The 23,289-nt window shown below is 61.5% G+C and overlaps 1 protein-coding gene and 1 non-coding gene across 14 annotated transcripts in view; both read left to right on the top strand.

Moving 5' to 3' along the window:
• Positions 1 to 23,289, top strand: part of CHD3 (chromodomain helicase DNA binding protein 3) — a 24,834-nt gene extending 1,545 nt beyond the window's left edge. The window contains exons 2-40 of one of the 13 annotated variants that reach the window (XM_045984231.1): positions 3,408 to 3,520; positions 4,040 to 4,210; positions 4,371 to 4,492; positions 5,680 to 5,963; positions 6,085 to 6,215; positions 6,383 to 6,533; positions 6,737 to 6,912; positions 7,169 to 7,402; positions 7,597 to 7,800; positions 8,141 to 8,352; positions 9,270 to 9,401; positions 9,788 to 9,887; positions 10,254 to 10,445; positions 10,592 to 10,792; positions 11,141 to 11,278; positions 11,502 to 11,623; positions 11,778 to 11,951; positions 12,091 to 12,232; positions 12,488 to 12,619; positions 13,235 to 13,352; positions 13,531 to 13,655; positions 13,870 to 14,101; positions 14,384 to 14,550; positions 14,986 to 15,163; positions 15,574 to 15,639; positions 16,106 to 16,191; positions 16,346 to 16,479; positions 17,013 to 17,157; positions 17,659 to 17,821; positions 17,924 to 18,045; positions 18,140 to 18,275; positions 18,389 to 18,490; positions 18,668 to 18,799; positions 19,147 to 19,255; positions 19,439 to 19,571; positions 19,826 to 20,021; positions 21,070 to 21,233; positions 21,461 to 21,587; positions 22,023 to 23,289. In XM_045984231.1, the coding sequence (XP_045840187.1) occupies positions 3,408 to 3,520; positions 4,040 to 4,210; positions 4,371 to 4,492; positions 5,680 to 5,963; positions 6,085 to 6,215; positions 6,383 to 6,533; positions 6,737 to 6,912; positions 7,169 to 7,402; positions 7,597 to 7,800; positions 8,141 to 8,352; positions 9,270 to 9,401; positions 9,788 to 9,887; positions 10,254 to 10,445; positions 10,592 to 10,792; positions 11,141 to 11,278; positions 11,502 to 11,623; positions 11,778 to 11,951; positions 12,091 to 12,232; positions 12,488 to 12,619; positions 13,235 to 13,352; positions 13,531 to 13,655; positions 13,870 to 14,101; positions 14,384 to 14,550; positions 14,986 to 15,163; positions 15,574 to 15,639; positions 16,106 to 16,191; positions 16,346 to 16,479; positions 17,013 to 17,157; positions 17,659 to 17,821; positions 17,924 to 18,045; positions 18,140 to 18,275; positions 18,389 to 18,490; positions 18,668 to 18,799; positions 19,147 to 19,255; positions 19,439 to 19,571; positions 19,826 to 20,021; positions 21,070 to 21,233; positions 21,461 to 21,587; positions 22,023 to 22,144 (5,888 nt within the window). In that variant the 3' untranslated portion in view covers positions 22,145 to 23,289. Of the gene's footprint in view, positions 1 to 3,407; positions 3,521 to 4,039; positions 4,211 to 4,367; positions 4,493 to 5,679; positions 5,964 to 6,084; positions 6,216 to 6,382; positions 6,534 to 6,718; positions 6,913 to 7,168; positions 7,403 to 7,596; positions 7,801 to 8,140; positions 8,353 to 9,269; positions 9,402 to 9,787; positions 9,888 to 10,253; positions 10,446 to 10,591; positions 10,793 to 11,140; positions 11,279 to 11,501; positions 11,624 to 11,777; positions 11,952 to 12,090; positions 12,233 to 12,487; positions 12,620 to 13,234; positions 13,353 to 13,530; positions 13,656 to 13,869; positions 14,102 to 14,383; positions 14,551 to 14,985; positions 15,164 to 15,573; positions 15,640 to 16,105; positions 16,192 to 16,345; positions 16,480 to 17,012; positions 17,158 to 17,658; positions 17,822 to 17,923; positions 18,046 to 18,139; positions 18,276 to 18,388; positions 18,491 to 18,667; positions 18,800 to 19,146; positions 19,256 to 19,438; positions 19,572 to 19,825; positions 20,068 to 21,069; positions 21,234 to 21,259; positions 21,371 to 21,460; positions 21,588 to 22,022 lie in introns of all 13 variants that reach the window. The other 12 variants (XM_045984220.1, XM_045984222.1, XM_045984223.1 and 9 more) reach the window with 12 other exon arrangements.
• On the top strand, positions 16,621 to 16,765 carry LOC123930379. Its single transcript, XR_006816090.1, has one exon. It is a non-coding gene; the product is annotated as a small Cajal body-specific RNA 21 (non-coding RNA).

Genomic DNA, 23,289 nt, shown 5'->3' with positions numbered 1-23,289 from the left:
CCAGGGATGGAAGGGGCAGACTGCTGCCTCGCATGGTTGGGGGCAGCAGCAACGGCCCCACGCAGACCACCCTCCTAGTGGAGTGATTGCTAACCTACTTGAGGACAGGGGAGCACTCTGAGGGTGCTCACATCTGCTGGGGGCGTGAAAGGGGACATCCAGACCCCCAGGCCTCTGGGTGCCACGCAGCACAAATGCACCAAACTTCAGGACGCTCTTTGTAAAACTGTCACATTGATCTGTGTGAATGATGTAGCAAATGCCCCTGTTCAATTCAGAGCACCTTTGAGGGAGTATGGGGTATCTTTTGGTGGGGGACGGCGGAGGCCGGTGCGTGTCTGATGGAAAGAGCCCCCCCCCCCCCCCCCCCCCGGCTTGTCTGAAAAAGGGGAAAGTTTTTACAAAGTTATCCCAGAGAACCTATGGATTTGCAAGAGGGAGAAGGAATAAAAAATCGTGAGGAGGGGAATGCCTAGAGCCGGGCAGACGCAGCTAAGAAGAGAAAGAAAGGATGTCAGGTTGTGTCAGGGCCCGATTTGTGCGGCCAACGTGGAATGTGGTATTTGGGTGTTTTTGATCCCGGATTTGGGGATGGGAGAAAGAGCGAGGGGCATGAAAGAATCTGAGGTCGAGGTGGGTCTTTGTGTCAGTTCCTCCCTCCCCCTCTTCCCCTCTGTTCTCTCAACAGCCGAGAAGAAACGTCAAATGTTTTTTAAAAAAAAATTTGTATTTGAAATGAAAACCCACCTCCTCGCTCTCCCGGGGGCCGTTGCACCTCCCCCCCCCCTTCAGCCCTCCGAGTCCAATGAGTGACCCAGATGCAGCCCCTGAGATGACTTTCGGAGGCAAAACTTTGGGGAAATATTTTTGGTCCGCTCGTTATTTCTGTCTACCTAAGTGCGGGCAAAATAAGCCTCCTGGAAGGAAATGTGTGCGGGCCGCCCTCCCTCATGCTTCTCCGGAGTGTGAATTTGCGCGTCTTAGACGTCTATTGTTTTTCATTCTGACGGCTTTGATTCTCACCATTTTGTTTTAGATTCTTACCCAAGACCGATTTTATCCCTTCCCCCCTTCTCGGCTCCTTACATTGTTAAACGTTTAAAATAATAGCGCTTGTGTTGGTGGGGGAAGGGAGCAGGAAGCCCAAAACTCATTTCTTCTCCCTCCCCCTTCTGGCAAGTCTCGAGAAATAATATAACATAATATATAGATGTGATTCCTTGGGGGTGGGGGTGGGGAATGATTGTGGGTGGTGCGGAAAATTCTGGTAGTTTCTTTGCAAAAGGTCTGAAAATACAAACCCACCCCCTGCGTGCAGTACGCATGTGCAGCAGACCTATTATGGTGGTGCGTTGTGGGGGAGGGAGGGGAATTTGAGAAAAAATAAATATATGTGTGAGAGATTGATGGTGAGATTAGAGGGAGAGCGGGGCGGGCGGGAGGCGCGGCCTGGGCCCGGCTCCGCCCGCCTCCCCCCCTCCCGCCTGCCCCGGCGCGCCAGGCCCCGCCCCCGCCGCGCGCCGCCCCCCGCCCCCGCCCGCTTCCCGGGATCGGAGCCCGGGTGTGGGAGAGTCTGGGCGCCGGGCCAGCATTGAGTGGCTGCTGAGACCGAGGTTGGGACTTGGGTTTGCTTTATTGCCCTCCCTTTCCCTTCCTCGCCGCTCCGCGCTGCCTCTCCCCGCCGCCGCCGCCGCCGCCGCCGCGGGCCTCCCGAGTTCGGGAGCCTCCTGCCGGGGCAGGGCGGGGAGGGCGGCGAACTGGCGGCTGAGGTCCCCAGGGCAAGTGCCCCAGCCCTCCGCGGGGCGGGTGGCGGCCCAGGCCTCGTCCCTGACGCCGAGCCAGTTGGCCTGCCCCTGCCACCGCCCCGGCGGCCTCCGTTTCCATGTTCACATTAAGCGACATCCCCGGGGTTGGGGAGAGCTGGCTGCTGGGGGTGGGTTGGGGGGGGGGGACCATGGCGTCTTGCTGACTTCCTACTCCAGTTTGCACGCTCTTTGCACGCCCGGGGCCTGCTTCACGCGCCTCCCCTCCCCCCAGCCCCGGCCTAGAGAGTGATCCGGCACCAGAGGACACAGGATACTGGCATTCTGAGGACAGATAAGTGAGGAAGGAGGCCCCGGGATCCCCAGGCAGTGGAAGGCGTGTTAATTGTGGCTAATTTTCCCTTGGCTGTTGTGGGCCGAAGGATTGTGTGTCCTAGAGCAAGGGGCTGGGCCAGGCCCAGGCTTTCCTCTGCCTGGAGCAGGACTGGTCTGGCTGGTTAGTCTAGTGCCCGCTGGGGGGGAGGGAGGCCAACCAGGGCCCGGGGTCTGTGGCATCCGTGTCCTCCCCAGACCCGCGGTCGGGGTCACGGAGAATTGGGCTGGGGGACACATCAGGGAAGCCCCAGCCCTGATAGAGACATCTAGGGAGAAAGTCCGGGACCTAGGCTTGCTGAAAGCAGGTAGAGGCAGCCGTCTGGATTTGTGCTCAGGCCTGTGTGTTCTCGTGTGTGCCTCTGAGAATGCATATGCTGGGTGTGTCTTTGTTTCCAGCTTTGTTTGGGTCTCCCCTGCTGCTTCTGTATGAATGGGACTAAATTTGGAGGCGAAGGGTGAGACCAGGGGACAAAGGGGAGGGCCCCTGAGTTCTCAGAGGGAGCAGGGTTATGGAAATAGATTTGAGGGAAGGTTCCAGGCTACTTGGGAAGAGAAGGAATGCTTAGGTAATTCAGAGACCGCTCCCGTAGGGTTAGGGTGTGATGGACGAGCCAGACGCTGCGGTCCTGCGGGCAAGATGTGAAAATGACTGGCAGGGACTTCTTTTCCTCCAGGGCCCTGTTAGGGTGATGGGAGGCTTGGCGATCATCTGAGGAAGTATAAATAGAGGCCTCCCTCGTGGCAGAAGGGATGTGAGGGCCCCGGGTGTTAGTGTGAGATCCCAGGTGTCCACCTTTGGCTCTCCCGTCTCAGCATCTGGCTTAGGGAGCTGCCAGCTTGTGTCTCCCCACTCCAAGTGCTGGGGTCAGGCCAGGCCAGCAGCTGGGCATGGCTTCCCCAGTTCCCGGGCAGGATGCCAGCTGGCTAAGTGAGGGAGAAGGCAGGAGGAGCCCTGGCGGCGACTGAAAGGACCTGCCACAGTCCGAGCCCATGGCCTAGAGCCTGCTCCCTTGTTAGTAGGAGGGGAGAGGAGGGAGTGGTTTGGCTGCTCTTCCCTCCTGATCCCTGACCTCCCATTCAGAACCCAAGCATCCCAGAGTACTCGAAACACTCTCTGTTTGCACCCAGTGAAGGGAGGCGAGGTTTGGAGGAGTTAATGCCCTCGTTCCTAGAGAGTGGGAACGGGAGAGGTGAGGAGGGCTGAGGTCTAGGGGCCGCCGAGCCGGGGAACCTGGAGGCTTAGGTTCTCTGGTGCTCTCTGCTCCAAAGATAAGGATGACATCCGGCTGCTGCCTTCAGCTTTGGGTGTAAAGAAGAGAAAACGAGGACCCAAGAAGCAGAAGGAGAACAAGCCAGGAAAACCCCGGAAACGCAAGAAGCTTGTAAGTGTGAAGGACTCCTGTCTCCACGCAACGCTCAGCCGACCTCTTCCCAGGCACCCGCATTTTCTCGAATTTTCTCCGTCCCTCCCGATTATTCTACTCCAGGGTGGAGGGTGGAGGGTAGGGGGCATCGGGGAGTCAGGGAGGTCTGACGCCCCCTCCGCACTCCGGCTCGCCCCCGTAGCTCCCGGATCTGGGACCCCAGCTTCAGAGTCCCCGCTGTCCATGTGACTCACCTTAGCAGCCTCGAGCCCCTGTTGAGACCAGGCTGTGGGCATAGACCGCATGCTTCCAGAGCCTAGCAGCCCCACGTCTCCTTGCCAGTTTGTTCAGTTCCGCATGCCTCAGTTTCCTTATCTGCAAAAAAAAAAAAAAAAAAAAGCAGATTAAAAATAGATAAGTTACTATTTCCAGAAAATTGTTGTGAAGATTAAAAGGGATAATTCGCGTTATGGGCTAAGAACAGTTCCTGGCACATGGTAGGACTGAAGAAATGTTATTTTTATTTCTCTCCCTCAGGACAGTGAGGAGGAATTTGGCTCCGAGCGCGATGAGTACCGGGAGAAGTCAGAGAGCGGGGGCAGCGAATATGGAACGGGACCAGGTCGGAAACGGAGGCGGAAGCACAGAGAAAAAAAGGAGAAGAAGACCAAGCGGCGGAAAAAGGGGGAGGGAGATGGGGGGCAAAAGGTGAGCAGAATTAGGGAGGGGGGAGGGAACGCATCAGTGTTGAAGACCGGGCTGGGGAGGGAGGGAGGCATGTGGGGGGCCCAGGATGGGGGCCGGAGAGGCACCTGCCTCATGGAACCCCCGCCCCGAAGGCCCCATGACACCTTGTCACTCGCAGCAGGTAGAACAGAAGTCGTCCGCCACTCTGCTTCTGACCTGGGGCCTGGAGGACGTGGAGCATGTGTTCTCCGAGGAGGACTACCACACGCTCACCAACTACAAAGCCTTTAGCCAGTTCATGAGGTAGGACTGGCTGGTGGACACTTTCCGGGGGGGATGGGGGAGCCCCTGCGGAGCCGCATAAACGCTCAGATGCTGCTCCCCAGAGAAACACACGGACAGACACACCACACTCGGCACAGGACTTGAGAGGCCCCTGGTCGCCGCAGGGTCCAGGGACCCCGGTCGGGATCCCTTCACGAGAGGATGGCAGGGGACGGTCATGATTCCAGTGCTGGGTCCGAAAGCTCTAGCGACAGAAGACAGTGAGGGCTGATGGCTCCCCCCGCAGGACTTCTCCCTCCACTGAAACCGAGAGAAATGAGTGTTGCCCAATGTCCTTTGCTCGGTTATCAAGTCCTGTCTGTCCCTGGCATAGGACCCCGTGATTAACAGTCATGCCCCGCTGGCTGTGGAGCCTGGGCTTCGGGGACCCCACCCCCGAGTCGAGTAGATGATAGCAAAGCGGCCCAAGCCCGGCGAGTGTTTCCTCCCTGTCATCAGTACTCGGTCTCTCCTGCCTCACCGCTGAGGACCGTGCGCACCGTGGTCACCCGTGTCCTCGCAAGAGTCTGACACCCCGCCACAGAGCCTAACCCGCCTGGCCTGTCAGGCTGCACATGCTAGGGCCCATGGAACTTGCTGGAAAAATGCAGAGAATCCTGGCAACTCACGGTATCATCCCAAAGATGAAACGCGACTAACTCATGTGATAGGATCTTACAAACTGGAAAAGATTGGAAGCGTTTTTATCAACATCTTTGTTTTATCTTTTCTCATCTGCTGCGCGTGTATGTTTCCTTTCTGCTCGTACGTTTCCTTGGTTTTTATTATTTTTTCCTCTCTCTCTCTTTTTTTTTAAAGATTTTACTTATTAACTTGACAGAGATCACAAGCAGGCAGAGAGGCAGGCAGAGAGAGAGAGGGGGAAGCAGGCTCCCCGCCGAGCAGAGAGCCCGAAGCCGGGCTCGATCCCAGGACCCTGAGATCATGACCTGAGCCGAAGGCAGAGGCCACTGAGCCTCCCAGATGCCCCTGTTTTTTCCTCTCTTAAGCTCTGTGTCGGGTCACCTTTAAAGTGAGGTCGTTCCTGACAGTCGGAGCCTCCCGGCCCGGGAGCGTGAGCACAAACACAGACTCAGCCCCTGAGGGGCGTGGCGGAGTCTGGACCATCTGTGAAGGTCCTGTGTCCTCTGCTCCTGCATTTACAGGCCCCTGATCGCGAAGAAGAATCCTAAGATCCCGATGTCTAAGATGATGACCATCCTCGGGGCCAAGTGGAGAGAGTTCAGTGCCAACAATCCCTTCAAGGGGTCGGCCGCTGCGGTGGCGGCGGCGGCGGCGGCGGCCGCCGCAGCTGTGGCCGAGCAGGTGTCAGCTGCCGTGTCTTCGGCCACCCCCATAGCACCTTCCGGACCCCCCACCCTCCCGCCACCTCCTTCTGCCGATACCCAGCCCCCACCCATCCGAAGAGCCAAAACCAAAGAGGGCAAAGGTGAGGATCCCCCCTCCCTTGCTTAGGACCGCCGTCCAGGGGTTCCGAGGCCTCTGTGAACTGAGTTATTCCAGGACGTCGTGACGTCTGGCCCGTCTCCCTCACCCCGCTCCTCCTCCAGGTCCAGGCCATAAGAGGCGGAGCAAGAGCCCCCGAGTGCCTGATGGACGCAAGAAGCTTCGGGGAAAGAAGATGGCGCCCCTGAAAATCAAGCTCGGGCTGCTGGGTGGCAAGAGGAAGAAGGGAGGCTCGGTGAGCGGCCTGTCCCTGTCGGCTGAGCGCCCCGGCATGGGGGCGGGGGGTCAGGGTCCAGGGGCCCAGACGTAGGGGTCCGTGAGGGAAGCCGGAGCAGGAGCCGAGGCCTGGGGAGGGGAGCGCGGTGAAGCCGGCCTCCCTGACCGCCCCGGGGCTCCGGGCAGTATGTCTTGCAGAGTGATGAGGGCCCCGAGCCGGAGGCCGAGGAGTCAGACCTGGACAGCGGTAGCGTCCACAGCGCCTCGGGCCGGCCGGATGGGCCTGTCCGCACCAAGAAGCTCAAGAGAGGCCGGCCGGGGAGGAAGAAGCGGAAGGGTAAGGGGTACCAGATGTGCGTGATCTTGTCCATCTGGCCTCCTGTCGGGCCTTGAGGGCTCCTTTTGTGTTCCTCTCTGACTGCTTTGTTCAGCCTTTCTCTCCCCCATCACTTCTCTCTCTCTCTCTCTCTTTCTCTCTCTCTCTCCCTCTGTGCCCTTTGCCTGCCCTGGTGTACATGACAGTCCTGGGCTGTCCCGCAGTGGCCGGGGAGGACGAGGTTGACGGCTACGAGACGGATCACCAGGATTACTGCGAGGTGTGCCAACAGGGTGGGGAAATTATTCTGTGCGACACCTGCCCTCGTGCCTACCACCTCGTCTGCCTTGATCCGGAGCTGGACCGGGCTCCCGAGGGCAAATGGAGCTGCCCCCACTGTGTAAGTACCTGCTGCCCCCTTCCCCCGGGGACCCACCTGTCTGCTTGCTGCCCCAGATGCCTGGCTTTCTCCGTGGCCAGCTCCCTCCCCCATTGCTCCCTCATCGAGGTGTTCCGGGCTGGAGGTGTCCCGTTCCTTCGTTCCCGCCCGCCTCCTTTGCCTTTCTAGCAGTTTGGTGTCCTGTCTCTGTCCCTGGCTTCTGGTCTCACTGCCTGTCTCCTCCCTTCCATCTCCATGTCTGACCTTGGCCTCCCAGGAGAAGGAGGGCGTGCAGTGGGAGGCCAAGGAGGAGGAGGAGGAGTACGAGGAGGAGGGAGAGGAAGAAGGGGAGAAGGAGGAGGAAGACGACCACATGGAGTACTGCCGCGTGTGTAAGGACGGGGGCGAGCTCCTGTGCTGCGACGCGTGCATCTCCTCCTACCACATTCACTGTCTGAACCCGCCCCTGCCCGACATCCCCAACGGGGAATGGCTGTGTCCCCGATGCACGGTGAGTCGGCCCTTCCCGCCGGGTTTCCTGGCAGCCCCGACCCTTCCCATCTCTGGGACCCCACCGTCCGGCTCCCCTTTCCGTTCCCGTCCCCGCACTTGGCCTTTGACTCCCTCGTGGGACCCCGAACTCCTCCTCCTCTAACGATGGCACTTTTCCCCTGGGTCTCCTCCTTGTGCGCGCCTGTCCCCAAGTGCCCCGTGCTGAAAGGCCGAGTGCAGAAGATCCTGCACTGGCGGTGGGGGGAACCGCCCGTGTCCGTGCCGGCGCCCCAGCAGGCCGACGGGAACCCCGACGCCCCGCCACCCCGTCCTCTTCAAGGCCGATCGGAGCGAGAGTTCTTTGTCAAGTGGGTAGGACTGTCCTACTGGCACTGCTCCTGGGCCAAGGAGCTTCAGGTACGCGGCCTGTCCTTCCCGCTCCCTGGGACCCCCCGTGCTGCGCTTTCCAGACCCTTTGCTCGCTTCCGGCCTCGGGCCCTCACACCCTCCCACCCTCCCTCCGACCTTCATCTCCGTGGGAGTCTCCTTCGGCCTCCACTCTTCCTGCCGCCAGCCTCTCTTCCCCTTCTGCCCTCAGTCCACCGTGTTCCTGCTCCCATCAGCCTGTCACGTGCTTGCCCTGTTCGCTGAGCGTCCGTCCTCCCCATGCCGCTCCCCCCGGGGGGCTGGTCCCCGTCCCCTGCGGTCCTCTTCGGATGCCGGGACCATCTCGTCCCCTCCCTCTGTGCCCTGTCAGTTGGAGATCTTCCACTTGGTGATGTACCGAAACTACCAGAGGAAAAACGACATGGACGAGCCCCCACCCCTGGACTACGGCTCCGGTGAGGACGATGGCAAGAGCGACAAGCGCAAGGTCAAGGACCCGCACTACGCGGAGATGGAGGAGAAGTACTATCGCTTTGGCATCAAGCCGGAGTGGATGACTGTCCACCGCATCATCAACCACAGGTGAGCCTCCGGCCTCCCGTTTGTCCGCCTGCGCCGTCCCCTCCCCTGCTGCCGCGGCCGCCCCACCGGAGGCTTTGTCGCGGCGCCCGGCACCTGGTGCGCCTGCAGGACTCCAGCCGCATCTCCCGGAGGTCTGGGTGGAGAGAAACCAGACGTAGAGTCCAGGCCCGTGTGACCCCTTCCCCATGGCCTCTGATCTAATTGACCTGCGAGGCTGTGTATCGGGCCACAAAGGCCATCGTGGAAACACGGTTCAGCCGGGCCTGTGTTTGTCGTGCTGTTTTCTCTGTTACCACTAAACGTTTTCCACGTGCATGTTTCCTGGGTCGTCACTGCCTTCCACCCCGCACGTGAGCTCCGTGGACTTGGGGTCCCTTGTCTGTTTCGTGCCTCACTGCTGAGTCAGGCCCGCCTTTAACGGGGCCTCCCGCCCAACGGCTGTTTAGTTAAGATTGATTAGACAAAGCCCTGGGGGGTTTTCTGGTCGTAGATTTCTTTTTCTTTTTTTTTTTTAATTTAAAAATATTTTATTTATTTATTTGACAGCGACAGAGAGATAGCGAGAGCAGGAACAGGAGCAGGGGGAGTGGGAGTGGCAAAGCAGACCTACCGCCGAGCAGGGAGCCCAATGTGGGGCTCGATCCCAGAACTCCGGGATCGTGACCTGAGCAGAAGGCAGATGCCCAACGACTGAGCCACCCAGGCGCCCCTCTGGTCGTAGATTTCCAAGCAGCGGTGCTGGAAAGCGTAGGGTGGAACTTCAGCCATCCTAAATTCCTTCCCAGGGGCCCCTCATTGAGGATGAGGCGACAAAGGCTAGCCGTTGGCTGATAATCGTGTTTATGACGATTTCTTTCTGCTTGTGGTCTGTGTCCTTTTTTTTCTCCTGCTCCTTCTCTTGATCTTCTGCCCCGCAGTGTGGATAAAAAGGGGAATTACCACTATCTTGTGAAATGGCGGGACTTGCCCTATGACCAATCCACGTGGGAGGAGGATGAAATGAACATCCCCGAGTACGAAGACCACAAACAGAGCTACTGGAGACACCGGTGAGGGGCCAGGCCGTGGGGTGGAGAGAGTCTGAGGACAGAGCGAAAGCCAGCCCCTCGGGCAAGGGGAGGGCCAGGAGGGTCAGAGCCGACCTGAAATTGAGGGCAGTGGCAGCCGGTGCTAGTTTGTCTGGGGTGCGACTGGTGGAGGAAGGAACAGTGTGAGGAACAGACATCAGGTGCAGGTGTGGGGAGAGGGGATGCCGAGGACTGGGGGTGGGGGGGGCTGGACTTTTGGCACTGGAGGTAAAGGGGTGAAGGTTAAAAGTCTGGAAGAAAGGAACTGTGAGATGATTAACGGAAGGGGGAGGGAGGTCTGGAATGGGTTTAGGAGAGAGTGAGGCCCTGAGGAGCAGGCCTCGCGCTCAGACCCTCTCTTCTCCCAGAGAACTGATCATGGGGGAGGACCCCGCCCAGCCCCGCAAGTATAAGAAGAAGAAGAAGGAGCTGCAGGGCGACGGGCCACCCAGTTCTCCTACTAACGACGTAAGTCCTCCTTCTCGGCCTCTCTCCTGTTTCTAGATCCGGGCGATTGCAGATTGCCCCGGGCCTCTGGACAGGACTTCCCCAGGTTTCAGCAGCCTCTCTGGACGGTGTCCAGCCTGCCCCAAGCGTGGCTAGGAACTAGGCCTAAAGGGCCAGAGAGCAGCTTGACGCCTCAGCACCCAGGGCGCCCCCCGCCCCCTCTGCCTTCCTCATGCCAGTGCTGGAGGGGGAGGGACCGAAGTCTAGAACTTCCGTAAGCTCAGGCATCACGGAGGCAACCATGATCCAACCTGAGCTCCGTGCCCGTGACGGGGGCAGAGGAGCCCTGACCGTCCCCCTGAGCTCTCGGATGTCTTGACTCCACAGCCTACGGTGAAATACGAGAGCCAGCCACGGTTCATCACGGCCACGGGCGGCACGCTGCACATGTACCAGCTGGAGGGCTTGAACTGGCTGCGCTTCTCCTGGGCCCAGGGGACCGACACCATCCTGGCTGACGAGATGGGGCTGGGCAAGACCATCCAGACTATCGTCTTCCTCTACTCACTCTATAAGGAGGTGCTGGACATGGGGGCCCCTGGAGGGACTGGGGAAGGTTCCGGAAGGTGGGAGTGGATGGAGGCTGAGGGCATGGAGGACTGCGGGGAGGGGGGGCGGCAGCCTCGACCACCGAATGACAGTCCCCTCCGACCCTCGACTCCCAGGGCCACACAAAGGGTCCCTTCCTGGTGAGCGCCCCCCTCTCGACCATCATTAACTGGGAGCGGGAGTTCCAGATGTGGGCACCCAAGTTCTACGTGGTGACGTACACGGGTGACAAGGACAGCCGGGCTATCATCCGTGAGAACGAGTTTTCCTTCGAAGACAACGCCATCAAAGGTGGCAAGAAAGCTTTTAAGATGAAGGTATGCCCCTTGAGCTCGTCTTCTCGGAGTCCCCCAGGTGTTATTTTGTTGTCTCGCACTGGCAAGCTTGGAAAGGCTGGAAAGCCTCTGAGCTTTCTTCTTCTTCCAACCCCCGCCCCGCCCCTGCCCTCCTGTTCTGGAGACGTACACTTCTGCCCTTGCCGGACGTGGGGTAGAGGTTGGGGGCTGTGTCCAGTCATCCCCGTGTGGAGCCCACGTGGCAGGATGGGGTGGCTGGCTCCCCCGGCAGGCGCAGGCAGGACGGGGTATCCGGGGAAAGCACGGGGCTGGAGGTCTGGGTGCCCGGGCGCTGGGAGGCAGCCGCATGGACCATGGCTGTGTTGGCAGAGGGAGGCCCAGGTCAAGTTCCACGTTCTGCTGACCTCGTACGAACTGATCACCATCGACCAGGCCGCCCTCGGCTCCATCCGCTGGGCCTGCCTCGTCGTAGATGAAGCCCATCGGCTCAAGAATAACCAGTCCAAGGTGAGTGATGCACCCAGACCTCCGAGGCTGGCCCTGATTGTGAGAAGGAAGGTTCTGGACTTTCGGCAGCCTGGAACAGGGGGGAGTCCAGGTTGGGGGAGAGGGAGGACTAGGGATTCGGGGCCTGTAATCCCGGATGGAGCGCAGGAAAAGTCGGGCCTGTGGTCCAGCCGCTTGCCACTAACGGGCCCTTTCTCCTGCCTCTCCTTGCTCCATTTTCTAGTTTTTCAGGGTCCTCAATGGCTACAAGATAGATCATAAGTTGCTGCTGACGGGGACTCCGTTGCAGAATAACTTGGAGGAGCTCTTCCACCTGCTGAACTTCCTCACCCCAGAGAGGTTTAAGTAAGTGACCCCCAGAGTGGTCCGCGGAGCTGCGACAAGGAGGGGCTGAGAACAGGGGCAGGCGGAGGGTTCCCCAGGGTGAAGAAAGGAGCCTGAGGCCAGGTGCAAAGAACCTGATGGCCCGTTCAGTTCCTTGTCTCCTTCCGCCTGCTAGCAACCTGGAGGGCTTCCTGGAGGAGTTTGCGGACATCTCCAAAGAAGACCAGATTAAGAAGCTGCACGATTTGCTGGGGCCGCACATGCTGCGGAGACTCAAGGCCGATGTGTTCAAGAACATGCCGGCCAAGACGGAGCTCATCGTCCGGGTGGAGCTCAGCCCCATGCAGAAGTGAGACGAGAGCCGGGCCACCTGGGCCGATGGGGCTGGGGGCGGGCAGGGGGAGCTGGGGGCAGCCTTCCAGGAGGCGGCAGCCTCCTCACTGCTCCCCTGGTCCTGTCTCTCCCGCGCCCCGTACCCTGGTGTTCAGGAAATACTACAAGTACATCCTGACGCGGAACTTCGAGGCCTTGAACTCGCGAGGTGGCGGGAACCAGGTGTCGCTGCTCAACATCATGATGGATCTGAAGAAGTGCTGCAATCACCCCTACCTCTTCCCCGTGGCGGCCATGGTGACGCACCCGCGGGGCTGCCAGCGCGCTGCTGTCCGAAAGCGGGGTGGCGGGCTGCCGGGGCGGGGGGCCGAAGCAGGCCTGGAGCTGGGTGGTGGGCAGCGGCGGTGGGGCAGCGCCAGCATGGGATTGCCCGGGGGAGCAGGAAGTCCCAAGGGGCGGAGACTGGATTTGGGCGCCCGGCTTTCTGGGCTGTGTCGGAACACAGGGGCGCGCTCCCCGACGCTCTCATCCTTTTTGCTCCCTTCTTGGCAGGAGTCCCCCAAACTCCCCAGTGGGGCCTACGAGGGTGGGGCGCTTATTAAGGCATCTGGCAAGCTCATGCTCCTGCAGAAGATGTTACGGAAGCTGAAGGAGCAAGGACACAGAGTGCTCATCTTCTCGCAGGTGACCCGCACCCGTAGCTGTGTGTTGCCCCCAAGGCCAGTCCCTTATCTTGTTGCCCGTGGCTCCCGTGGCGCGAGAGGTCAGGAGGCGGCACTCTTGAGAGGTTCTGGTCTGGCGGCGTTCCTCTTGGCCTCTGACTCCTGTTCTTAGCTAAGGTCATTGGAAGCTGCAGGCCAGCTTCTCGGAAGCCGGACGGGGAGCAGGGGGAGGGGGAGCCCATGTCTCCTCGGGGTCGTCTGCTCGAGGTCCTATCTGGGACCGGTAGTGTTCCTTAGTCACGGGAGAGGAGAGGAGAGCGCGGCACAGAGGTCTTGGAACGCTGATGGAAGCAGTGGGTCTGCTCTCCAGAAAGCCACCCAGACAGACAATTGCATACAGATTTTCCGGGTGTTTGTAGATGTCTCTGAAACCTCGTGGGTCTCAGAGAAGAAGGGATGCTAAGTCAAGCGTGTGTGACAAGAAAGCGGGGCGAGGAAGGGCAGGGGTGGGGACAGCACCCCCAGGGAGCGGGCGTCACAGCCAAGGGGGGCAGTGGTGACAAAGGGATGGTCAGGACACGCCATGCCTGGCCCACTGCCTGGTCATTCCAGACTCCATCCTTCTCTCCCGCCGTAGATGACCAAGATGTTGGACCTGTTGGAGGACTTTTTAGACTACGAAGGATACAAGTATGAGCGCATCGACGGCGGCATCACCGGCGCCCTGAGGCAGGAGGCCATCGATCGGTTCAACGGTGAGGGGGGGATGCCGGCTGGGCGTGCAAGGCCCGAGCCACCTGCACCTGCGGGCCCCCAGCACAGGAGGGTATTTGTCACCTGGCTGCTGCGTGGGTGGCATGGTGGCCTGCGGCCTGGGGGCATCTAGGAGTTGGCCGCACGGCACGGCTGCTGATTCTCGCTGTCCCCTCCTAGCTCCCGGGGCCCAGCAGTTCTGCTTCCTGCTGTCCACCCGCGCTGGGGGCCTGGGCATCAACCTGGCCACTGCTGACACGGTCATCATCTTCGATTCTGACTGGAACCCCCATAACGACATCCAGGTGGGAGCTGGCCTCCTGGATCCCCCACGCCCGTTATCAGGGGGATGCGGGTTTCCGGCCAAGGGGGTCGTGTCCAGGGTCAGAGATAAAGAGTTCTCGGTGGGGGGGGTGGGTAGGAGACCCTTCCTTGCCGGCAGCCTTTCCCCAGCACGTGGGGCCCGTCTCCCCGGCTGCTCCCCTTGTCCATCCGCACTTCCACCTCCTGCCCGCACAGGCCTTCAGCCGCGCGCACCGCATCGGCCAGGCCAACAAGGTGATGATTTACCGGTTTGTGACCCGCGCGTCAGTGGAAGAGCGGATCACCCAAGTGGCCAAGAGGAAGATGATGCTCACGCACCTCGTGGTGCGGCCCGGGCTGGGCTCCAAGGCGGGCTCCATGTCCAAGCAGGAGCTGGACGACATCCTCAAGTTCGGCACCGAGGAGCTGTTCAAGGATGAGAACGAAGGTGAGAACCTGCCCTGCGGCCTCCTGAAGCCAGGCCCTGCGCTCCCGGGAGCGCTTGTCTTCGGGAATCCCCGAAGAAAAGCTCTCTCGTGCAGTCCCTGGAGGAAGTGTGGCCCTTTCTCCTCTACCGAGGGTGGGAAGGCCCGACAGGTGTCCGCAGACGCCCTGGGGAAGGGCCTTCTCCTCCACCGCTCCCGTGAGAAGGAAGCGAGGTTAGAAGGCTTTGCACAGATTTTCCTCCGGTTGGAACTCACAGTCCCCTCTGGTTCCCCGTCTCCACCAGGGGAGAACAAGGAGGAGGACAGCAGCGTGATTCACTATGACAACGAGGCCATCGCTCGGCTGTTGGACCGGAACCAGGATGCCACAGAGGACACAGATGTGCAGAACATGAACGAGTATCTCAGCTCCTTCAAGGTGGCCCAGTACGTGGTGCGGGAGGAAGACAAGGTGAGAGGCCAGGGGCGGGCGCGGTGTACCCCGGGCCACCTCTGCGGGGCAGCGTCCGTGGGCTTGAACGGGGAGTCTGTGGGGAGTCTGAGCTCTTACCGTAGCGCTGGGCAAAAGGCGGAACAGCTCCTTGGTTTGAGGGGTGAGACCAGACTTTGGGGAGAACCTGGGGGGAGAAAGTACCAATAAACAGAGGGTGCCTGCGAGTCAGGGTGGGGTGGACGCGGGCGGCGCCGGAGGACAGGCTCAGGGGAGACGCGGGGAGCAGGGAGGAGAAGCCCGCTGCAGGTAAGAGACAAGGAGGACACGCGGCATCCAGAAGATTCACGCGGGAGTCGCGGAGGCCAGGCGACGGGGCAGTAGGCACGCAGCTGCGGGGCGTGAGCGCTGGGCAGCAGCAAGGGAAGCCGCGAGCTTGCATTGTGCTGCCTGCAGATCGAGGAGATCGAACGAGAGATCATCAAGCAGGAGGAGAATGTGGACCCCGACTACTGGGAGAAGCTGCTGCGGCACCACTACGAGCAGCAGCAGGAGGACCTGGCCCGCAACCTGGGCAAGGGCAAGCGGGTCCGGAAGCAGGTCAACTACAACGACGCCGCCCAGGAGGACCAGGGTGAGCACCGCCCCAGAGGGAGGGACCAGGAAGGGAGGCGCGCTGGCCAGCAGCCTGGAGGCCGGTGCAGGGGGGGCGGGCACATGGAGAGGGAGGCTCTTGGGGTCAGGGCCGCCCCCCTTGGAGGGGCAAGAGCTTCGGAAGGGTCTGGGGGAGCTGCCCAGAGGCTGGACGGGCTTGCGGGTGGTCCCAGCCAGCTGGTGGCTGCAGGGGCTCGCCGGACACCCAGGGTCCTCACCTGGCACCCAAGGTGCAGGGCTGGGGTCTGGGTGCGTGGCGACTGGATCCCATCCAGGATATGTGGCCCCAGAGTCCGACAGCATTGGCTGGGGTGGGGGGGGGGGCTCTGGCCAACCTCCGCATGGGCTTACTCCGGGAGCTGGCCCTGACGCTGCGCCCTCTCCCCACAGATAACCAGTCCGAGTACTCAGTGGGATCGGAGGAGGAGGATGAAGACTTTGACGAGCGTCCAGAAGGTGGCACCTGTTTTCTGATTTCCCACCTTAGCGCTTTCCGAAAAGTTCACTCCCTGGTGTCCCTTAAGTCTGCAGTTTTTTCATAAACAAGTGCTTCTCTGTTGACTGAGTAAAGGTCGCGGATATAAAGGACGGAACGTCCATAATTTTTCCACTGTTAAAATGGGGTGTAGAGAATCATATGAGTTGAGATGTCTAGAAGGAAAATTGAGAGTTTACAGTTTATGTTCTCCCCGCCGGTCCGGCTACTAGTCCTTTAAGGGGACCCGTTTCTTGTAGACTATTTCTTCTAGACCTCCTTGCTGGGTAGGTCGACAAGCGCTTAAAAGGAAATTAGAAGTGCCTGAGACACGAGCTAGGCCTTCCCCGGATTCTGCGTCTCGGGGGCTGGGTGTGGAGAAGGATTGAGGGGTGGAGGAGGTGGGGGACCCCCTAACCAGGCTGCCATCCCTTCCCCCACACCCAGGGCGTCGACAGTCAAAGAGGCAGCTCCGGAATGAGAAGGACAAGCCGCTTCCTCCGCTGTTGGCGCGAGTTGGGGGCAACATTGAGGTGGGAGCCGGCCTTGGGCCTCCCAGTGTCCCCTTGGGGTGGGGCCCCGAGGCTGACCTTGGCTCACCCCAGGCTGAGTTCCCTGGGGTGCGGGGGTCCCAGCAGTGAGACCCCCCAGACGTTGACGGTCCATGCCCTTCCCTGCGGCCCCCAGGTGCTGGGATTCAACACCCGGCAGCGCAAGGCCTTCCTCAACGCCGTGATGCGCTGGGGGATGCCGCCGCAGGACGCCTTCACCACCCAGTGGCTGGTGCGGGACCTGAGGGGCAAGACGGAGAAGGAGTTCAAGTGAGCGCGGGTGCGGCGGGCCCAGCGGGCTGCGGGCAGGGGGAGCTCCGGGTGTGCTCGTGTCCTGGCGGCCACCATGTGATGTGACCTTACTCAGCTGACTGCCACGCTCCCGACCACACGGCCTGGTCCGGTCTTTCCTGGCTCGATTTCCTGGGACGTGGGCTCAGCCTGCCCAACCTCCCCTCAGCCGAGCCTAGAGCACAGAGGCCTGGCTGCCCTCCGCCTGCAGGGGAGAGGCGCCGGAGACGGGCGCCTGGCCCCAGGCTGTCCTCGCCTCACACTTACTGGCCAGGGAGCTGCTGGACAGGATGACAAGCTGACTGATGGGGCCTAGGAACGAAGTACCAAGGCCAAGGACCCCGGGGAGAGACGGGGTTGGGGGGTGTGGAGGGCTGGTCGTGGGGAGATTGGCAGGCCTCGGGCAGTGTAGGGTTTTAGAGTATCGGTAAGCCCTGTGCTCCCATCAGCGCCTCGCCACCCCCACCCCCTGCCCGGCCCTCCTAACCTACATCCCGCCCTGCACTTCCCAGAGCCTACGTGTCTCTGTTCATGCGTCACCTCTGTGAGCCCGGGGCGGACGGCTCGGAGACCTTTGCTGATGGCGTCCCTCGGGAGGGCCTGAGTCGCCAGCAAGTGCTGACCCGGATTGGCGTCATGTCTCTCGTCAAGAAAAAGGTATCAGTCTGTCCTTCACCCGGAGTTGAGCTGGTCCCCTAGGCCCCATCCCCACGCTGGCTGGCATCCCCGGGTTCTGGATTCAGCCCGGTGGGAGAGCTTCCTGTGTGGCCACTGCCTGCAGCTGACCTGTCTCTACCACCCCCTGCACCCTCAGTGCCTGCAGCTGACCCGTCCCTACCGCCCCCTGCCCCCTCAGTGCCTGCAACTGACCCGTCCCTACCGCCCCCTGCCCCCTCTCAGTGCCTGCAGCTGACCCATCCCTACCGCCCCCTGCCCCCTCTCAGTGCCTGCAGCTGACCCATCCCTACCGCCCCCTGCCCCCTCAGTGCCTGCAGCTGACCCATCCCTACCGCCCCCTGCCCCCTCAGTGCCTGCAACTGACCCATCCCTACCGCCCCCTGCCCCCCCTCAGTGCCTGCAGCTGACCCGTCCCTACCGCCCCCGCCCCCCCTCAGTGCCTGCAGCTGACCCGTCCCTACCGCCCCCGCCCCCTCTCAGGTACAGGAATTTGAGCACATCAACGGGCGCTGGTCAATGCCCGAGCTGATGCCCGACCCCAGCGCCGACTCCAAGCGCTCCTCCAGAGCCTCCTCTCCTACCAAAACGTCTCCCACCACCCCTGAGGCCTCTGCTACCAACAGTCCCTGCACTTCGAAGCCTGGTAACCGGATGGCAGGAGAGAAGGCGGTGGGGCTGGAGCCCTACGGCAGGGACTGGAGTCAGGGCGGGGGTTTCTGCCTTCTCACTCTGCCTCTCTCTGCAGCTACCCCAGCTCCTAGTGAGAAAGGAGATGGCGTGAGGACGCCTCTTGAAAAGGATGAAGCGGAAAACCAGGAGGAGAAGCCCGAGAAGAACAGTAAAATCGGGGAGAAGATGGAGACAGAGGTACGTGGATGCCTGGCTCCCGCAGGGGGGGCGAGCCAGAGGGTCTGGGGCCCGGGACCGCTCTGCCTCATCCTAAGTCCGTCCCGACTCCTAGGCCGATGTCCCTAGCCCAGCCCCATCACTTGGGGAGCGGCTGGAGTCCAGGAAGATCCCTCTAGAGGAGGAGGTGCCGGGAGTCCCTGGAGAAATGGAGCTGGAGCCTGGGTACCAGGGGGACAGAGAGAAGTCAGGTGGGTGCATGGGCTTAGGGGTGACGAGGGGCTTGGACTCCGGCAGCTCCCTCTTCTGGGGCCACGGGATGAGGGTGACATCCTCCCTTCCTGTCCCCTACCCCCTCCCACAGCCACAGAGTCGACGCCAGGAGAGAGGGGGGAGGAGAAGCCGTTGGATGGCCAGGAGCACAGGGAGAGGCCGGAGGGGGAAACGGGGGATTTGGGCAAGAGAGGTAATGGGTGGAAGCGCTGTGCCCCGGGTCCCTGAGGGCATCGGGAGGTGGAGTCCGGGGGGAGCCAACGCCTGGGGCCTGGGGGGTAGTTGCTCCAGGCCAGGCCAGTCCAGGGCGTAGTGTTGGGAGCCTGGAGGGGCCCAAGCACTGCGGTGAGCTCTGCCCCATCTGCCCTAGCAGAAGACGTGAAAGGGGAGCGGGAGCTGCGGCCGGGGCCTCCCCGGGACGAGCCGCGGCCCAACAGCCGGCGCGAGGAGAAGGCAGAGAAGCCCCGGTTCATGTTCAATATCGCAGACGGAGGCTTCACAGGTGGGCGCTCCTCACTGGGATGTGCTTGCCTTCCCGGCCCCCGCGTGGTGCCCGCCTTTTGTTCCAAGTCGCTGCTGGTGGGGCAGGCTCGCACCCCGCCTGCGGTCCTCCTTGGCCGCACTCCGGACTCCGGAGCCCTCTTTACCCCGCCTCGATTCCTGGTCTGAACTTGAGCCTCGCTTGTAACAGCTTTTGGTTCTCCGCGTGAACCAGACCTTTCCATCTTCCTAAAGAGCCCTGGGTCCTCTCCGCCTCACTCGGGTCCCTCACTTCTGCCTGCCCGCCCAGCTGGCCCTGGTTCCCACACTGCTGACGCCCCGTGTCTCTCTCTCTGGCCGGCTTTCCAGAGCTTCACACGCTGTGGCAGAACGAGGAGCGGGCTGCTATCTGCTCTGGGAAACTCAATGAGATCTGGCACCGAAGACATGACTATTGGCTTCTGGCCGGGATCGTCCTGTATCCTTCGATAGAAACGCAGGAAAAAAAGTGGTTTTTTCAACCTGGAGCGGGGAGGAGTCCACATCCCAGGAAGGGGGTGGGCGTCGTATCCCACCTTGGGGAGACGGGCAGGAGGAAATGAATGCGGACCGCGCAGCGCTTCCCTGTTCGGTTCCTTGACGGCCCCTTCCTGCGTCGCAGCCACGGCTACGCACGGTGGCAGGACATCCAAAATGACGCTCAATTCGCTATCATCAATGAGCCGTTTAAAACTGAAGCCAATAAGGGGAACTTTCTGGAAATGAAAAATAAGTTCCTGGCCCGGAGGTTCAAGGTGGGGACCGGGGAGAGGAGGGACCGTGCTGAAGAGGGGCTCGGGTCAGGGGGGAGGGGTCCCAGTGTGGTTGGAACGTGAGGACGGCTAATGCCGGGAGGGGGACAGCGGGGCGGACCCTTGTGTCCGGGACCGGGGTGTGTTGGGGTCAGTGTGGGCTTGGTAGGAGGCTGGGGTGCTCTGGGCCGGCGGGGAGGGCAGTGTGGGTCTCCGGCAGGCCCGGCTGCCCCCCAATCTCCCACCTGGGCCCCCAGCTCCTGGAGCAGGCGCTGGTGATCGAGGAGCAGCTTCGGCGGGCGGCCTACCTGAACCTGTCCCAGGAGCCGGCACACCCCGCCATGGCCCTCCACGCCCGCTTCGCCGAGGCCGAATGCCTGGCCGAGAGCCACCAGCACCTCTCCAAGGAGTCGCTGGCGGGGAACAAGCCGGCCAACGCCGTCCTGCACAAGGGTAAGGGCCGCGGCGGCCCCGCGCGGGGGAGGGCCCACAGCGCTGCGTAAGTCTTCACCCCGCACCCTTCAAAATCTTCCCACCCCTCTGACCCCTTTACCCTCCGCACCACCCCCCTCTGACCTCTGCCCCCCCCAAGCCACTCCGTGGTTTTGAGCCTCTTGGGTTTGTGCAAGCTGGCCCTCGTCCGTCCTAAGAGCGTTCACACCAGCGCCCGGCGGAGGGACCGGCCCCCCTCGCCCAGACTCTGTGAGACTGTGGCACGTCCCTCCGCAGGGCCGAACTTCTCCGTTGACCCACACGCCCGCCATACAGCTAACAGCACCCTCTCCGGGGCCGTGGCCTGCGTGTAGTCCCCCAGAGTCCTTACCCCCGATCCCACAAGTCACGTACCCCCCGACCACGTCTCGCTCACCCCACCAGGCAGAAACTACCCCCGACCCACCCTGTGACCCTCCCCCTGAAACTTCCCTTTGACCTCCAACCCTTCTTCCCAAACCCTCTTCCCCTGATGATGATAGATTCGACTCCAGACCCCTCTAACCGTCTAACCCTGTCCGACTAGCAACTGACTCCCGGCCCCTTGGATTCCTGTTTTAATTCCCCGAATCTGTAACGCCGATCCTCTACTCTAACCCCTCACACACGAAAACCTCGACTCCTGAAATCTGTGACACCACTTACCGCCTCCCACGTCTCCTGACTATTTCCTCCCCGTCATCCCCACCCCCAAAACGTCACTCTTGCAGTATGGAATGTTCTGACGACCCCCCGCCCCATGTCTCCCAATGTCCCCCTGCCTCCCGTATCCTGTGCTCTCTCTCCGTCTGTCCTCTGCTCATCTGGTCTCTCTCCTTCTTTCTCTCCTCCGAGTCGCTCTTTCTGTCTCCTTCTGTCATCTTCTTGGTCTCTGGTTCTGTGGTGTCTCTCTCCCTTTCTCTCTCTCTTTCTCTGTGTCTGTTCCTCTGACTCCTCGTCGTTTCCTGGCTCCATCCCTCCCTTTCCCTGTCTTTCTCTTGCCCTTCTTTCTCCGTGGCCCGGGCCCCAGTTCTGAACCAGCTGGAGGAGTTGCTGAGCGACATGAAGGCGGACGTGACCCGCCTGCCGGCCACGCTGTCCCGAATCCCCCCCATCGCAGCCCGCCTGCAGATGTCCGAGCGCAGCATCCTCAGCCGGCTGGCCAGCAAGGGCACGGAGCCTCACCCCACACCGGTAACCCTCTTTCCCCCCAACTCCAGTTGTCCCTGCCGGTCCTCCTCCGACCCCCACACACACGCTTCCGGCAGCTCTCGACGGTGTGGAGGAACGACTTGCTGGGACACACTCCTTACCCTCGAGTCTCCCCGCCTGTATGTGATCCCCTCGGGAGTGCTGGAGCGGGGCCCCCGTTGCCCCCTCGGACTTCAGAGCCTCTCACGTGGGCGCGCGCTCTCTTCCAGACCTTTCCCCCGGGGCCCTACGCTACACCTCCGGGGTACGGGGCGGCCTTCAGCGCCGCCCCCGTCGGGGCCCTGGCCGCCGCCGGCGCCAACTACAGCCAGATGCCTGCAGGCTCCTTCATCACAGGTGAGCTGGTGCCCTCCCGCTCCCCGATTGTCCGAGCTTCGGCCCTGCCCAGCCCCCCTTTACCAGTCCAGCCCATCTCGCTTCCTTGGGAGTTTCTGTGGTTTTACTTTATGGCGTCATTCTGGCTTTTGTTCTTCCCACCGCCGACTTCTCTCCCTTCCCACTGTCCGAAACGCCACCAAAGGTGTCAGTGGCTTTCCCCAGCCTCCCCCACCACCTGGGTTATCTCCAGGAAAGAGGGTATGGTGAGAGTCGGCACGGGGGTCTGTCATGGCACCGGGACTCCCAGGGACAGGGGTTCGCCTGCTGCCACCCCTGCTGCCCTGGGAACTAAGTAGCAGTGGCAGGAGGTGACCTAGCTGTCACATGCTACGGTCAAGACGCCGCGTTCGGGAGCGAAGCTGGGGTTCACTTCCTTGCCCCCTTCCCGAACAGCCGCCACCAACGGCCCTCCAGTGCTGGTGAAGAAGGAGAAGGAAATGGTGGGGGCGCTGGTGTCAGACGGGCTGGATCGGAAGGAGCCCCGAGCCGGGGAGGTGATCTGTATAGACGACTGACGGGCTCCCAGGCCAGCGCATCACCCAGGCCCCGTGCCCGAGGCCGACCCTCAGCTCAGGCTCTGGGACCTGCTGCCAATCCTCCACCTTCCCCACCCCTTGGGCCACCTCTGGGCTAGGCGCCCCCCTGCCCCTCTCTACGACTCCTCTTGGAGAAGGGCCCTTTTTCTCTCTCCACTCCCCTGCGCTTTCCCACCACGCTTCAAAGACTGTGCTGGTGAGGAGGTCTGGGTGGGAGGCGGTGAAGCAGGGTCTTCCAAGTATCCTCACTCCCCCCCCCCACCGAACACGCGCGACTCCCAAGAAGTGCTCGGAGGGGGAAGGACAGAGGCGGAGCGGCCACCTTCACTCCTGCAGTCCAAGCTCCATCTACAGACATGGGGCGTCAGCCTCGCCCGTCCTTGTAGGAACTTTGGTGAGGACGAGAGCTTTGAAGAGAGGAGGGGGACTTTAGAGAGGGAGGAAGGGAAGAGGAGGGGGGAGCTGCATGTTTCCTTCCCCCACCTCTCCCCAAAATGAGGGTGGAGCAGTTGCAGGGGAGGGAGTCGATTGCTGTTCGGCCTCAGAATAAAGGCGCCAATCCCTGGCTCAGTGACCTCGTGCGTATGGCATGTTGTGTTGGGGGGGGGGGGTCTCCCCTCTCCCTAGGGACCAGGGACCCCCCCCCAAAGAGAGTGATGGTTGGGTGATACTCCCTCAAGCCAAAGAGGAGCTCCCCAATCTGTTCTAGGGACCCGGGTCACCTAGAAAGGGTGGGAGAAAGCGCTACAGGCCCTCAGTGGGGGAGCCCCCAGCTCGGGGGCTCGGGTCCTTGGAGCACTTCTTCCCTCCCCACTGAAGGCCTCCATAAGGACTGAATTTGAGTGGATCAGGCAGGGGGCGTGGTCGCGGGATTGCCTTGCCTTCGGGACCATAACAAAAGAGCGGAGGGCAGGCCAGGCGGGGGAGGCATGGACATGTCCTCCTCCCCAGGAGGGGCCGGGGAGAGTGGCAGTTTGCATGGCGAACCCCCCACTTCCTCTTCGCGGCCCCTTCCCTTTCTCGCTGCCCCTTTCCCGGTCTCTTCACATCCACTCCTGGGCTGTCCCGACCCCCTCTTCTGTATCAGGTGTATTGGTTGTACATATAAATTATACTTTCCTTTC

Source organism: Meles meles, chromosome 18, assembly GCF_922984935.1.
Source record: "Meles meles chromosome 18, mMelMel3.1 paternal haplotype, whole genome shotgun sequence".
Taxonomy (NCBI): Eukaryota; Metazoa; Chordata; class Mammalia; order Carnivora; family Mustelidae; genus Meles; species Meles meles.
This window is presented reverse-complemented; position numbering and strand designations above follow the sequence as displayed.